Raw genomic sequence first — 14,798 nt, forward strand, 5'->3', positions numbered from 1 at the left:
ATCAGTGTGAGATCGTGATTTTAATAATGTGTATATGCATGTTTATGTCCTCCTGTACACATGTATGTATGCACGTGTCTGAAGGCATATGTAGATGTGTCTGCATGCATATAGTTTCTGATCTGTCTGCTGAGAGGGCCAAGAGGCAAAGATACCCAGTAGTAATAAGCACATACAATGCTCAGACCATCATCTCTTAACTCCGTGGCCGCTAAGAGGAACCGGGGCTTTTGGAGAAAGGGCTGACTGCAAGGCTGGGACAGGTAGACGCAAGATGAGCCGAAACATTCTGTTATGTCCGGAAGTAAACAAATACTTACGCACATGATGGAGGTATTTCCCAGGAGCCAACTTGGAGGGGCTTCCACTGGCCAACTCTGGGACAGTTCGAGCGCCAAAATAATTAAATACAGTAGTGAGTTTTAAACCACTGGAAAACCATAGTAATTCATAAGTCCATGCCGATAATCGATAAATAAATGAATGGGGGAGGCTGACTGGTAAATGCAGAGTGAGTTGGTGGAGTTAGAAAGTCTCCATTTTGCAGCCATCAGGCAAGAATAGTCAGTGATGATAAATATAGAGAGAATTTTTTATGAGAATCAGGATATTTTCATGGTCTTTAAGTAAGTATCTCCTCCCAGGCTGCCTATTACTGACATGGGAGAATAAAAATCAGTAACTATTTAGTGGAGAAATTGGACAACATCTTGACTAGGCGATGAGAATTATCATCGCCAGTGAGAGGCAGATGGAGGTCGTGAACCTCCAGCTGTGGTGCTCTGAGGAGGGAGTAACGTCACCTACACAGAAATCCAGCTGAGCATGCAGATCCGAATCGAATCTCAGGGTGCCTTCAGACAGACCCCAGACACAAAGGGTGAAGAGGGACTGACTGTATTCTTCCAAAATACTGATGTCGAAAGACAAAGGTGTGAGAATGTTCCACATTAAAACGGCTAAAGAAACACGACAGCTCTATGTAATAATCTGCCCCTGGACGTGATCCTGCAGCAGACAGGGGGAAATACTACAAAGAGCATTACTGGGCTCAGCAGACAGAATTAGAATATGAGTGGTAGATAAGATAAAAGTATTACATCAGTGTTAAATGCAGTGGCATTGCTGCTTATGCTGTGGCTTGCAAGAGAAGACCCCTATTCTTAGGAAATACACACTTAAGTATGTAGGGGTAAAGGACCATGATGAAATGGTTCAGGAGGAAATTATATATGTATCTTATGTTTATAGATAGAGATATCTCTCCACCTAAAACAATCCTGTGTCCGAATGTATACACGTATGTACCTGTGTGTGTGTATATGAGGTGTGTGTGGAAGCATAGAGAGGACGGAGGGACCCTTGATGAAGCGTATGGAGTGAACTGTCCCAACAGGTGAATCTGGAGAATGGTTGTGTGGGTGTTCTTTGTTCTGTTTTTCTTTGTTGTGTGTTCTATTTCTGTTAAGTTTTGAAATTATTTCCAGAGTAAAAGTTTTTTTAAATGACCTACTATGAAATTTAGACCAAATTAAAAGGTTATTCAATAGGTGCTTAAAAGACATTTGAGATGAAGTTTAACATTGAATCCTGGAAACAAAAACAACAACTCTTAAAACAGGAACTGATAGATAATTCCTTAGTATGCTTAAGGAAAAAAAAATAAGCCTAAACTACACATCTAATGATGAAATGTCAGAACTCAGGTTCATATCGTATGGGTATCTTTCTGTGGTCTGTAAACCCCTGAAATTGTATATAAACACAATTTTGCATACATTCGGGACAGAGGGACAGTTTTCATTATATTCTAAAGTTGACCATTACTCCAACGTAGTAAAAAGCCATTGTACTCTGGAACATTCCTATTAACAATTAGGAAGAAAATAAGGATTCTGGGAATGCTGTTATTTCAAATTGTTCCAGGTGTCTCGACTCTATTTTTATAAATTATATGTCAGTTTTCTTTAATCTGGCAATAAGCAGTTAGAAAATATAATGGAGAGGAAAATTACATTCTGAGTAGCAACAGAATGCATAAATAATCTGAACCAGCAATATATGAGAATTATGTAAAGAAAACCAAATTTCACTAAGAGCGAAAGAAAATTTGAGTAATAAATAGGTAGTCTGTGTTCCTTAAAGAAAAGGCTTAATATTGTGAGAACATTTTAAGGATATTCATTCTTCCTAATTTAATTCATAGTTTAAACAATCCATGTCAGAATCACAGTGTTTTGTTTTTTGAAAGTTGGAAGATGTATTCTGCATATTACCCAGAAGGATAAATAAGTGAAAATAGCTAAATTTTTTAATGGAAGAGTAAAGAAAAAATTCTCAAGGTGAGGATTAATGAAAGATTATGAAACTACAATTAAATCGGTGTGTAGACAAAACAATAGAATAAAGTAAACTCAGACTATACTGTATTTAAGAATTTAATGTATGTTAAGTGAAGCATAACAAATTAGTAGAGTCTTCCAGTGGTCCTGCAATAACAAAGTTAGCTTTGGGGTGAGGCTGGGGGTAGAAACCCTGACCTCATTCCACATATGCAAGTGGATTATTGAGTTGAATTATTTTTTAAGGCAAGCTGTTGAAAAGCTAGAAGAACATATATTGATCAAGAGCGGCAGAGATTTGGACTTCCCTGGTGACGCAGTGGTTGGGAGTCCACCTGCCAATGCAGGAGACACGGGTTCGATCCCTGGTCCGGGAGGATCCCACGTGCTGTGGAGCGGCTGAGTCCGCGTGCCATAACTACTCCGCAATAAGCCCACGCACCGCAATGAAGAGTGGCCCCTGCTCTCCGCAACTGGAGAAAAGCCTGCACGCGGCAGCGAAGACCCAACGCAGACAAAAATTAAATAAATTAAATAAATTTAAAAAAAAAAGATGAGATAGACTGGAAAATGCTTTAAAAAAAAAAAAGTGGCAGAGATTTCCTAAGCATAAAAAGCAACAGAAAGATTGCAAGAGATTTGTCTACTTAAAGATTTCAAACTTCTGTAGGTTAAAGAAAAACGATACCGTGAACAAAATTAAAAGACAAAGGACTAATGGGGAAACAAATAAGAAATAAATTATATCTTTTCTATATGCGCAGCTCATTAAAAAAATAATAAAAATACTAGAACCCCAGAGGAATAAATAAGTAAGAAATATGAACAGTAAATCCATAAGAGAAACACAGATGGCTAGTAAACAGAGGAGAGCATATCAAGGCTCATGTGCAAATTAAAACAATATTGTTTTCCAGCTATAAATTAGGGGAATTTCCTTGTTGTTTTAAACTCACACTCAGTACTGGCGCAGGTGAAGTGAGAAAGGCACTCATCTGCCGCTGGAGAGAGTGTATATTGATACAAGCACTCTGGCAAAGTGAATCAAGAGCCTTCGATCCAATGACTTAACTTCCAGGAATCGCTCCTAACGATATTATCAAAAATTATGCTGAGACATTGATCATGGCATCGTTATCACAGCAGAAAATTAGTATCAACAGAATGGTCCAATAATGGGAGAATCCTTTAAATAAATTGTTGTAGTCATTCAATGGTGGAGATATGTTAAATGTTTGCAAAGAAAGTTTAATGATACTCAAGACCGAATACGATGTGTATTCACAGTTATTGCCTCTGGGCCACTAAAGGAGTGATAATGTTTTCTGCTTCTTTATATTTTGCTTTACTTTCTAAATTTTCTAAAATGAAAATTCCTCATTTTTATAATCAGGAAAAAAGTAGCAAACACACACACCCTTAAACTGTTTTCTCTACATCAGACAGAAAAATGGGCTTCTGCTCCAGCGGCGATTTACTTGTTACAGCAGTCTTAGCCATTGTGTATATCTATCAACACAGCACATAGTATTTTTTTTTCATTTTTCTAAAATACTTTAGTTCACTCAAATCATGACAGCCCTGTAGACACAGCCAGCAGCTCAACTTGCATTTTTTTTCCTTCTTTTTTTTTTTAATATCTTTATTGGAAAATAGTTGCTTTCTACTGTTGTGTTAGTTTATGCTGTACAGCAAAGTGAATCAGCTTTACATATACATATATCCCCATATCCCCTCCCTTTTGAGTCTCTCTCCCACCCTCCCTATCCCACCCCTCTAGGTGGTCACAGATCACTGAGCTGATCTCCCTGCACTACACAGCAGGTTCCCACTAACCATCCATTTTACATTTGGTAGTGTATATATGTCAGTGCTACTCTCTCACTTCGTCCCAACTTCCCTTTCCCCCCACTGTGTCCTCAGGTCCGTTCTCTACGTCTGCGTCTTTATTCCTGCCCTGCCCCTAGGTTCATCAGTACTGTTTTTTTTGGATTCTATATATGAGCACATAGTATTTTGGATGAGACAATAGTTCTAGCATTGACTAAGCTTTGCCAGAGTTACCTGCAAGGTCCATCACTGAAAGCCACATGGCATGTGACTCTGTTTGCTGGGTGGCCTATAATGGTGTGGGGTTTTGTCAGAGTGGTTTTTTCCCCTTTCATTTTTTTTAAAGGCTGGGTAAGATCAGTTTCCTACACTCCTGGCACTCTAGGTCTCACAGGAAGAAGTTTGGAGCAGATAATAGTTGAGTGAGATCAGATTCCACACAGTATGAATTATTTTTTCTAGGGTTTTTTTTTTTTTCCTGGACCTTACATCTTACACTTCTCAGCAATACTTCCTCCACCTGTGGTTTTCTAGTTCTTTTACTCCTCTCGATCGTCCCTTCCCCTACCCTAAAATTTTTCAAAAAGCTTAGCTGCAAAATAAATACAAGAGAGCTTATGTAACGAATATGCGTAGGATCCCATAGTCAAGTTCAGCTTTATTGTGCTATGTTTTTAAAGTGAGAATTTGCTCTCAATCCATGGCCAAATAGGCATTAAATGCTTTTCAAAATGAAATTGCTGCACTCTGTTACTTATTTTTAAGAGACTTTGTTGTGTTATTTCCTGCAACCTTCTAGACATGCATGTTGACGTATGGACATTGTATTAACTAATACAGTTAACTAAGATTTTATAAATTGTGCAAGACTTGGAGAATGTCTGTTTATCGAATCAACCATGTAAATTTACATTCTGAAGCTACATGGATGCTTTTCAGCTGTGAAAAGCGATAATGACCACACTCTATGCTTTGTCTCCCTGCAGGAGTTCATCTTTATTATGTCGGAGGCGAGGTATATGCCGAATGCCTCAGTGACAGCAGTATCTTTGTGCAAAGTCGGAACTGCAACTACCATCACGGATTTCATCCCACTACTGTTTGCAAGATCCCTAGTGGGTGTAGTTTGAAAATTTTTAACAACCAAGAATTTGCTCAGTTACTGGCACAGTCTGTGAACCATGGCTTCGAGACAGTCTATGAGCTCACAAAAATGTGTACTATTCGCATGAGCTTTGTGAAGGTAAGTGATCTCTGATTCCTCTGGTCAGGGTTTAATGCACTTCCATGTTATATGTAAATCTGTATCCTCTTGATATGTGTCCATAGACACCAACTTATTATCTAGACATTTTTAACCTTTAACAAGGATGTCAACTATGAGGAAAGTATCATTGGAATATAGGAGTGTTTGTGTTAAATGTTAGTAGTAGCAGGCTTTAATAACTTTTCCTTATTCAAGTAACACTATTTTAGCTATTGTAATACTATTAGAATATGTTATGTATATATATAAAGTATATGCTTTAAATGCATGGTTGTCTTATGAGATCCGTTCTTTTTATTTTTATTTTTTTGTTTATTTATTTTTTGGCCGTGCCGTGTGGCTTCAGGGATCTTAATTCCCTGACTAGGGGTTGAACCTTCGCCCTAGGCAGTGACAGCGCGGAGTCCTAACCCCTGGGCCGCCAGGGAGTTCCCAGAGATCAGTTCTATAAACACACCCCTCTTTTTTTTTTAATGCTATGCTTGTTAGTACTTTTAGGATTGTTGTTTCAACAGTAAGCAAGTGGTCTTTTTTTTGTGTGAAAGTAAAAGTTCATCACACTGGGATTTATTTTTGATTGGTCAGTTTTTTAGTGGTTCCAGTAAAGCTTGTGATTTTCTGGGTTTTTTTTTCCAAAAAACAATAATTTATTCTCAGGTACATATGGGTGGGCAAGGGATGCACTAATCTAGTACGAGTGCCACTGGGGGTGGCTCTGTCCCATATGACACTCATCCTTTTTTTTTTTAATAACAACTTTATTAGAGTATAACTGCTTTACACTGTTGTGTTAGTTTCTGCTATACAACAAAGTGAATCAGCCGTATGTATACATATATCCCCATATCCCCTCCCTCTTGCGTTTCCCTCCCACCCTCCCTATCCCACCCCTCTAGGTGGTCACAAAGCACGGAGCTGATCTCCCTGTGCTATGCAGCTGCTTCCCACTAGCTATCTGTTTTACATTTGGTAGTGTATATATGGCAAGGCTACTCTCTCACTACATCCCAGCCTCCCCTTCCCCCGATTTTCTTATATTCAAGAGTTAATAAGGCCCTTGCCTCAGCGCTAGGATCGTGCTCTGAGGTTCGACGAGGGTGAAGGTTACAGACATTGCTCACAAGAATTGATCTCTTTTTTGCCTCCTCTTCTGCCTCTGAGAAATAAAAAGTTTTAAGATGCCATCGAAATGGAAAAAAGAAACTCATATGTCTGATTAAATTTATGAGTCAGAAACTTATTCTAGTGGCTGACTGACTTGGCTCTGAATCCTCAAAGATAGATTTTCCTCCTCTGTTACTCTGAGAAACAAAACTAATTATATATTTGGGCGAGGCAATCACCTTTCATATCCTCTCTTCAGAAGCTCACAGAACTTGTTGTTAAACCTGTTCTGTGATGTATTTATTACAGAGGGTAACTTTGGAACCTTACTTTGTTAATCATCCTTTACGTCAAAGATATCTTTCCCTGAATATCATTTTTTCCCTACCTCTTTGAGTCACATTAGCAGATTTTCAGTGTGTTTTCTTAGTGTTTGTTTTCTTGAAACACAATTCAACAGTTTCTTATAGCTGAGTCCGGAACCTTTTTAGTATTGAAGGAGAGTTTTTTTTTTTACCTTTTAAAGAGGTTTACCTATATACTATGTACCTATGAGACTACAAAGAGCTTTCTCATCCATTATTAATGTACACTGTTTAATTTTTGACTTAGCATTTTGACTGAAATGAATTTTAAAATGAGAACAGTGACTTGCCAGCATTGTTTGTGTTTGTTGTTTTTATTGATATGGTGGAAAGAAGACCTCTTGAGAGTCAGGAGATCCTCTAGTTCTGTGTGTGTGATTAAGGCCCTGGGATTCCTTCCTGATCCCCACTTTCATTATCTTTAAAATGGGTGGCTGCATTTGGGGAACTGTGGTGATCATTACTGAGGTCCCTTGATAAGTCTATTGTCACTGAAGGACCACTCTAGGAGAATTTATGACCCTAATGCTCCAATTGGCTTTCTCCTCAAACTTCTTTCTTATGGATTACCCAATCAATTTTAATGATATTACTTTTACACATTTTTAATTACTGACTTTTACACAAGTAAAAACCACCATTACGCTGATAAAAAGTGTTTATAATGCAAAGATATGCATTAAAAATGTATTAGATTTCATTTATTCAGCTAACATTTTTAGCACCATTCCAGAGAATTAATACAAAGATGAAAAAGCACCTAAAGTCTCTAGCTTCAAGATGCTGATGGCCCAGTCTGTGTTTAATTATAATATAAAGTGGTAAGTATTGGAATGAAGGGTTATACAGGCTATAATGGACATAGCTAGGAAGCTGGATTTGGAGAGTTAAAGATAAACATCTTATTTTAAACCCCCTGCTGACATGATAAAGGGTAGCTACTTTATTATACATTAGCAACAAAAAATTTGCACATGGTACAACATTGTTCTTTATTAACATAAGGACTGCATACTTTGCCTTCTCACACTTAGCATCTTAGAGAAAGGATATAGAACGTTTTACTAATATTAATAGCCAATTTTGTACTATTTTTTAAAGATGATCATTTTTGGACTTTAATATAAAACACATACTTTATAAATTATTTGCACAGTAAACTCCACATATCTGAAAAATCCAAGTCATTTCAGCTGAATAAGTGTTTCTAGAGCTTCTGCTTTGTGCCAGTCACTGTGCTAGATGTTTGAAATCAAAGATAAATAAGATTCTGCCTTCAAAGAACTTCCTATCTAATGTAGGAAACATGCACATATATCTTTTGATTAAACTTAGCAGTTTGTTGATATATGGACAAATGCTTGGATGTTTATACATGTTCATGTATCACAACTTTCTCCTGAAAGTTCTGATATTCAGATACATTTCTTAAAATTCCTGGGGTAGGTAGATAGCAGAGATAAATAGAACCTGGCCTTCTCTGACATCCCTCAGGAAACAAGGTTTATCAGGACCTTGTGTGCCATCGTCCACCATACCAGTGAGGTTTTGATCTTTGCAATGGCAAAACTATTTTCCTCTTTTGTACAGGGACTTGCTTCTGTCAACTTTCATGTCCTAATTCAGTAATCCTGAAGATGCCTGGCAAGCTACCCTCTTGTACAGATGATTCAAGGCAATGGTTAGGTGTTACTAATAGATTCAAGACAATGGTTAGGTGTTACTAATAGATTCAAGACAATGGTTAGGTGTTACTAATAGATTCAAGACAGTGGCTAGGTGTTACTAATTGATTCAAGACAATGGTTAGGTGTTACTAATAGATTCAAGACAATGGTTAGGTGTTACTAATAGATTCAAGACAATGCTATGGTGTTATTAATAGATTCAAGACAATGGCTAGGTGTTACTAATAGATTCAAGACAATGGCTAGGTGTTACTAATAGATTCAAGACTGGCGAGGTGTTACTAATAGATTCAAGACAATAGTTAGGTGTTACTAATAGATTCAAGACAATGCTTAGGTGTTACTAATAGATTCAAGACAATGGTTAGGTGTTACTAATAGATTCAAGACAGTGGTTAGGTGTTACTAACAGATTCAAGACTGGCTAGGTGTTACTAATAGATTCAAGACAATAGTTAGGTGTTACTAATAGATTCAAGACAGTGGCTAGGTGTTACTAATAGATTCAAGACAGTGGTTAGGTGTTACTAATAGATTCAAGACTGGCTAGGTGTTACTAATAGATTCAAGACAGTGGTTAGGTGTTACTAATAGATTCAAGACAGTGGCTAGGTGTTACTAATAGATTCAAGACAATGGTTAGGTGTTACTAATAGATTCAAGACAGTGGCTAGGTGTTACTAATAGATTCAAGACAGTGGCTAGGTGTTACTAATAGATTCAAGACAGTGGCTAGGTGTTACTAATAGATTCAAGACAGTGGTTAGGTGTTACTAATAGATTCAAGACAGTGGCTAGGTGTTACTAATAGATTCAAGACAGTGGCTAGGTGTTACTAATAGATTCAAGACAGTGGCTAGGTGTTACTAATAGATTCAAGACAGTGGCTAGGTGTTACTAATAGATTCAAGACAGTGGCTAGGTGTTACTAATAGATTCAAGACAGTGGCTAGGTGTTACTAATAGATTCAAGACAGTGGCTAGGTGTTACTAATAGATTCAAGACAGTGGCTAGGTGTTACTAATAGATTCAAGACAGTGGCTAGGTGTTACTAATAGATTCAAGACAGTGGCTAGGTGTTACTAATAGATTCAAGACAGTGGCTAGGTGTTACTAATAGATTCAAGACAGTGGCTAGGTGTTACTAATAGATTCAAGACAGTGGCTAGGTGTTACTAATAGATTCAAGACAGTGGCTAGGTGTTACTAATAGATTCAAGACAGTGGCTAGGTGTTACTAATAGATTCAAGACAGTGGCTAGGTGTTACTAATAGATTCAAGACAGTGGCTAGGTGTTACTAATAGATTCAAGACAGTGGCTAGGTGTTACTAATAGATTCAAGACAGTGGTTAGGTGTTACTAATAGATTCAAGACAATGGTTAGGTGTTACTAATAGATTCAAGACAATGCTATGGTGTTATTAATAGATTCAAGACAATGGCTAGGTGTTACTAATAGATTCAAGACTGGCAAGGTGTTACTAATAGATTCAAGACAATAGTTAGGTGTTACTAATAGATTCAAGACAATACTTAGGTGTTACTAATAGATTCAAGACAGTGGTTAGGTGTTACTAATAGATTCAAGACAGTGGTTAGGTGTTACTAATAGATTCAAGACAGTGGCTAGGTGTTACTAATAGATTCAAGACAGTGGCTAGGTGTTACTAATAGATTCAAGACAGTGGTTAGGTATTACTAATAGATTCAAGACAGTGGCTAGGTGTTACTAATAGATTCAAGACAGTGGCTAGGTGTTACTAATAGATTCAAGACTGGCTAGGTGTTACTAATAGATTCAAGACAATGGTTAGGTGTTACTAATAGATTCAAGACTGGCTAGGTGTTACTAATAGATTCAAGACAATAGTTAGGTGTTACTAATAGATTCAAGACAGTGGCTAGGTGTTACTAATAGATTCAAGACAGTGGTTAGGTGTTACTAATAGATTCAAGACAGTGGTTAGGTGTTACTAATAGATTCAAGACAGTGGTTAGGTGTTACTAATAGATTCAAGACAGTGGCTAGGTGTTACTAATAGATTCAAGACAGTGGTTAGGTGTTACTAATAGATTCAAGACAGTGGTTAGGTATTACTAATAGATTCAAGACAGTGGTTAGGTATTACTAATAGATTCAAGACTGGCTAGGTGTTACTAATAGATTCAAGACAATGGTTAGGTGTTACTAATAGATTCAAGACTGGCTAGGTGTTACTAATAGATTCAAGACAATAGTTAGGTGTTACTAATAGATTCAAGACAGTGGCTAGGTGTTACTAATAGATTCAAGACAGTGGTTAGGTGTTACTAATAGATTCAAGACAGTGGTTAGGTGTTACTAATAGATTCAAGACAGTGGTTAGGTGTTACTAATAGATTCAAGACAGTGGCTAGGTGTTACTAATAGATTCAACACAGTGGCTAGGTGTTACTAATAGATTCAAGACAGTGGTTAGGTATTACTAATAGATTCAAGACAGTGGCTAGGTGTTACTAATAGATTCAAGACAGTGGCTAGGTGTTACTAATAGATTCAAGACTGGCTAGGTGTTACTAATAGATTCAAGACAGTGGTTAGGTGTTACTAATAGATTCAAGACAGTGGCTAGGTGTTACTAATAGATTCAAGACAGTGGCTAGGTGTTACTAATAGATTCAAGACAGTGGCTAGGTGTTACTAATAGATTCAAGACAGTGGTTAGGTGTTACTAATAGATTCAAGACAATGGTTAGGTGTTACTAATAGATTTTTGGATACTTACGTGCTCCTGCCAGTTTTGCTTAGCAATTGAAAGGTCAAGCTCTGTGTTTATAGAGACTTCAGTGGCTAAAATAGGAAGAAACAGAATGTCAATTTGTCTTACATACCTTTTTCCTTATTTTCTTGATGGTGAATTGAGAATTTAACAACATCTGTCACAATATTATTGGTGAGATAATGGGCAATAAAAATGAAAGTTAGAAAGTGTCTTTATTACAACAGCCTTATAATGTAGTTTAAAACTTTCATTCCCCAAGACCAGTACGTCTTAATCTGGAATCCATGTATGGACTTCGGGGAGCTGTGAAATTGCCTGCCAAATCATGTGTGCACATTTGTGCACGTTTGTCTTGTGGAGAGAACCAGATCTTTAATCGGAGTGTCTGACTGTGTGAGCTCTTTTTACTTCATAAGTTTAACCACTGAGTCAAACAAGTTAAATGACCTCCAATGTTGTTTCTAGGGTTGGGGAGCAGAATATCACCGCCAAGATGTTACTAGCACCCCCTGCTGGATTGAGATCCATCTGCATGGCCCCCTCCAGTGGCTGGATAAAGTTCTTACCCAGATGGGTTCACCTCATAATCCTATTTCATCTGTGTCTTAAAACGGCCTCGGGCTTCTGCCTCTTGAAAACTGTTGAGCCTTGCATGTACTTGAAGGATGGATGAGTCAGACACCATCTGAACTGACAAAGGAGCCTTGATAATACTTGACCTCTGTGACCAACTGTTGGATTCAGAAATTTAAAAACCTGGGTAACATACTGTTGATATCAAGAACCTGTTTAGTTTACATTGTAACATTCTATTGTAAAATCAACTAAAATGCATACTTTTAGCAGGACTTCGTGTATAGTTAAAGGAGAGATGGCCAAGCCAGGGACAAATCATCTATTGGAAAAACGGTCCTAAGAGAGATTCTGTTGTGTTTGGCACTTTAAGGTCATCGTTTGGCAGAAGCTGAGCATTAATAGTCTTTCTGACGTGTGTTTTTATCAGGTTTAGAGCCCATGTGGAGTCTTCTCGCATGGGTTTTCATAATATTTTAAAACTATTTGTTTAGTAATGGTTTTTGTTTGTTCGTTTTTTTTAAGTAAAGGTTAATCTTGGTGATATACATAGTAATCTTTCTAAAATTGTATGCTGACCATAATGCTGTCAGAATAATGTTAGGCATATGCTCTTTGCTAAATATATATGTACAGAATATTTGGAAGTTAAGAATTGATTAGACTAGTGGATTTAGGAGTATTGGAGGGGGGGGGGGGAGAGGGAAATGACAAATGTAGAATATACTGTAAAAATTCAGTTTGTTGCTTTAAAGAAACAAACTGATGTCTGAATTTTGCTGTGTTTCAATTTTTTAGAGATTTTATCCTACCTTTTTTTTTTTTTCCATCTTCTATCCCATCCTCTCCAAAAAACAGTTATGCAGCTGGTTAATTCATATAACTGTGAGAGCAAATGAATAATTCCTGCTATTCTGAAATTGACTGCCTGTATGTTTCAGTACCAATTGTATGGAGTGCTTGAATTTAATAAGGAGTTTTTATGGAGTTTACAATACAGAAATAGGCTTTAATTTTCAGGTGAATTGTTTGCCAAACCTAGTAACTCTGTTAAATATTTGGAGGATTTAAGGAACATCTCAGTTTAAATCCATTTCAAACTTTTTAAGTTTTTTTGTACTATGTGTGGTTTTATTTTTCTTCTGCTAATCTTTTATATTCACTTACGCTCTCGTACATTGAGTACTTTTATTCCAAAACTAGTGGGCTTTCTCTACTGGAAATTTTGAATAAACCTGTCATTATTGCTTACTTTGATTAAAAATTTGTTGTTTCCTTTCTTCACGCACAAGATTTTAAGATTAATAAAGTTCACCACTCTCTTGAGAGATTTTTCTCAAATATTCTTTGCCAAACATAACACACTAGATGACTGAAAACCTAAATTGCAGAGACAGGGAGACTGAATCATGAAAAGAGCAGAATCCCTTTAAATCAGAAAAGAAAGGACATACGGAACTTGAAAAATTAAGGAAAAGCTAACTTGCACAACCTGGAATTCCAGACCTAAACGTACAGGCTTTCTCGTGTGAGCAGGGTCAGCCGCAGCCATTATTGGTGGACGCCTCTGAGTCCACCGAAAGTCCCAATTTCTAAACTTCAGATGGGGATGCAAGGGTGAACGTGAAAGGATGTAACACTGGGGGAAGAAGGAGAACTAAAACTGCAGTGAGACAGGGTGATCGCTTCTGCCGTCTACTTGTGACTGGGATGAGCCCATCCTCTCTGTCAGCCCCACGTCGCCCCCAACATGGAGTTTGCCCACGAAGGACACAGATTTGGGAAGACTCAGATTCTTCCCTGGCCAAATAGATGCCACTGTTTCTCCTATACATTTTTTTTTTAATTTTTTTTTTTTTAATTTTTATTTATTTATGGCTGTGTTGGGTCTTCGTTTCTGTGCGAGGGCTTTCTCTAGTTGCGGCGAGCAGGGGCCACTCTTCATCACGGTGCGCGGGCCTCTCACTATCGCGGCCTCTGTTCTTGCGGAGCACAGGCTCCAGACGCGCAGGCTCAGTAATTGTGGCTCACGGGCCCAGTTGCTCCGTGGCATGTGGGATCCTCCCAGACCAGGGCTCGAACCCGTGTCCCCTGCATTGGCAGGCAGATTCTCAACCACTGCGCCACCAGGGAAGCCCTCTCCTGTACACTTTTATACCTCTTTCCCAGAGGTATTTATCAGCCCCTTCTACTCCCCAAACTGTGACCAAGCAGAAATTTCTGCTGCATCTTGCTGTCTCCAAAAGCATCGTGGTGTAAGTGTAGAAAGCCCTGAATGGAAGACCTCCATTATGACACACATTTATGCTTTGCTAGGGCATTTCACTTCTGTGAACCTGTGTCCTCATCTGTAAAATGGAGGTAATGTCGTTGTGTCCTCATCACAGGTTGAGGGGAGGATCTATTGGAAGAAAAATGTGTTTGAATATACCTGGCAAACATAACTGCCGTGCCAGTATGGGCTCACTCTTTTCTTTGACGCTGCCCCCCCTGCCCCGTACTCTGTTTTCTCACTTACCTGCTATCATTCCTGGCCCAGGTGATCTGGATACACAATGGGGATTGGTGAGCTGTAATAAAAGGAGATTAATAAAACTACCAGGCGTCAGCAATGAAGTATAACTGGAAATTGTCTAAGAATAAAGAGCTCAGGTCAGGATTTCTCACCTTGTTCCTAGTGGACAGCTATTTTTTGCTTTCCCCGAGTTCCTGGGGCTGCCTGCTAAGACAGTTATGCGAGGGGTTAATTGGTGTAGCTATGCTGGCAGCCAGCTTGGAGATCTATCAGGTGAAACCCCCAGATTGTCCAGGAGATTGAAACGTACTGGGTCCATGACCCTAGGAGTTGGCAGTGTGATCCTCAT

The 14,798-nt window shown here is 38.2% G+C and overlaps 1 protein-coding gene across 11 annotated transcripts in view; it reads left to right on the forward strand.

The window, feature by feature from the left end:
* SMAD1 (SMAD family member 1) overlaps positions 1-13,198 on the forward strand; it is an 83,711-nt gene extending 70,513 nt beyond the window's left edge. For all 11 annotated transcript variants that reach the window (XM_036852895.1, XM_036852897.1, XM_036852899.1 and 8 more), the window contains 2 exons: positions 5,159-5,415; positions 11,827-13,198. In XM_036852895.1, the coding sequence (XP_036708790.1) occupies positions 5,159-5,415; positions 11,827-11,970 (401 nt within the window). In that variant the 3' untranslated portion in view covers positions 11,971-13,198. The remainder of the gene's footprint in view (positions 1-5,158; positions 5,416-11,826) is intronic.
* The last annotated feature ends 1,600 nt before the right edge of the window (positions 13,199-14,798 follow it).

The sequence above is a fragment of the Balaenoptera musculus genome, chromosome 5, assembly GCF_009873245.2.
Source record: "Balaenoptera musculus isolate JJ_BM4_2016_0621 chromosome 5, mBalMus1.pri.v3, whole genome shotgun sequence".
NCBI classification, from domain to species: domain Eukaryota; kingdom Metazoa; phylum Chordata; class Mammalia; order Artiodactyla; family Balaenopteridae; genus Balaenoptera; species Balaenoptera musculus.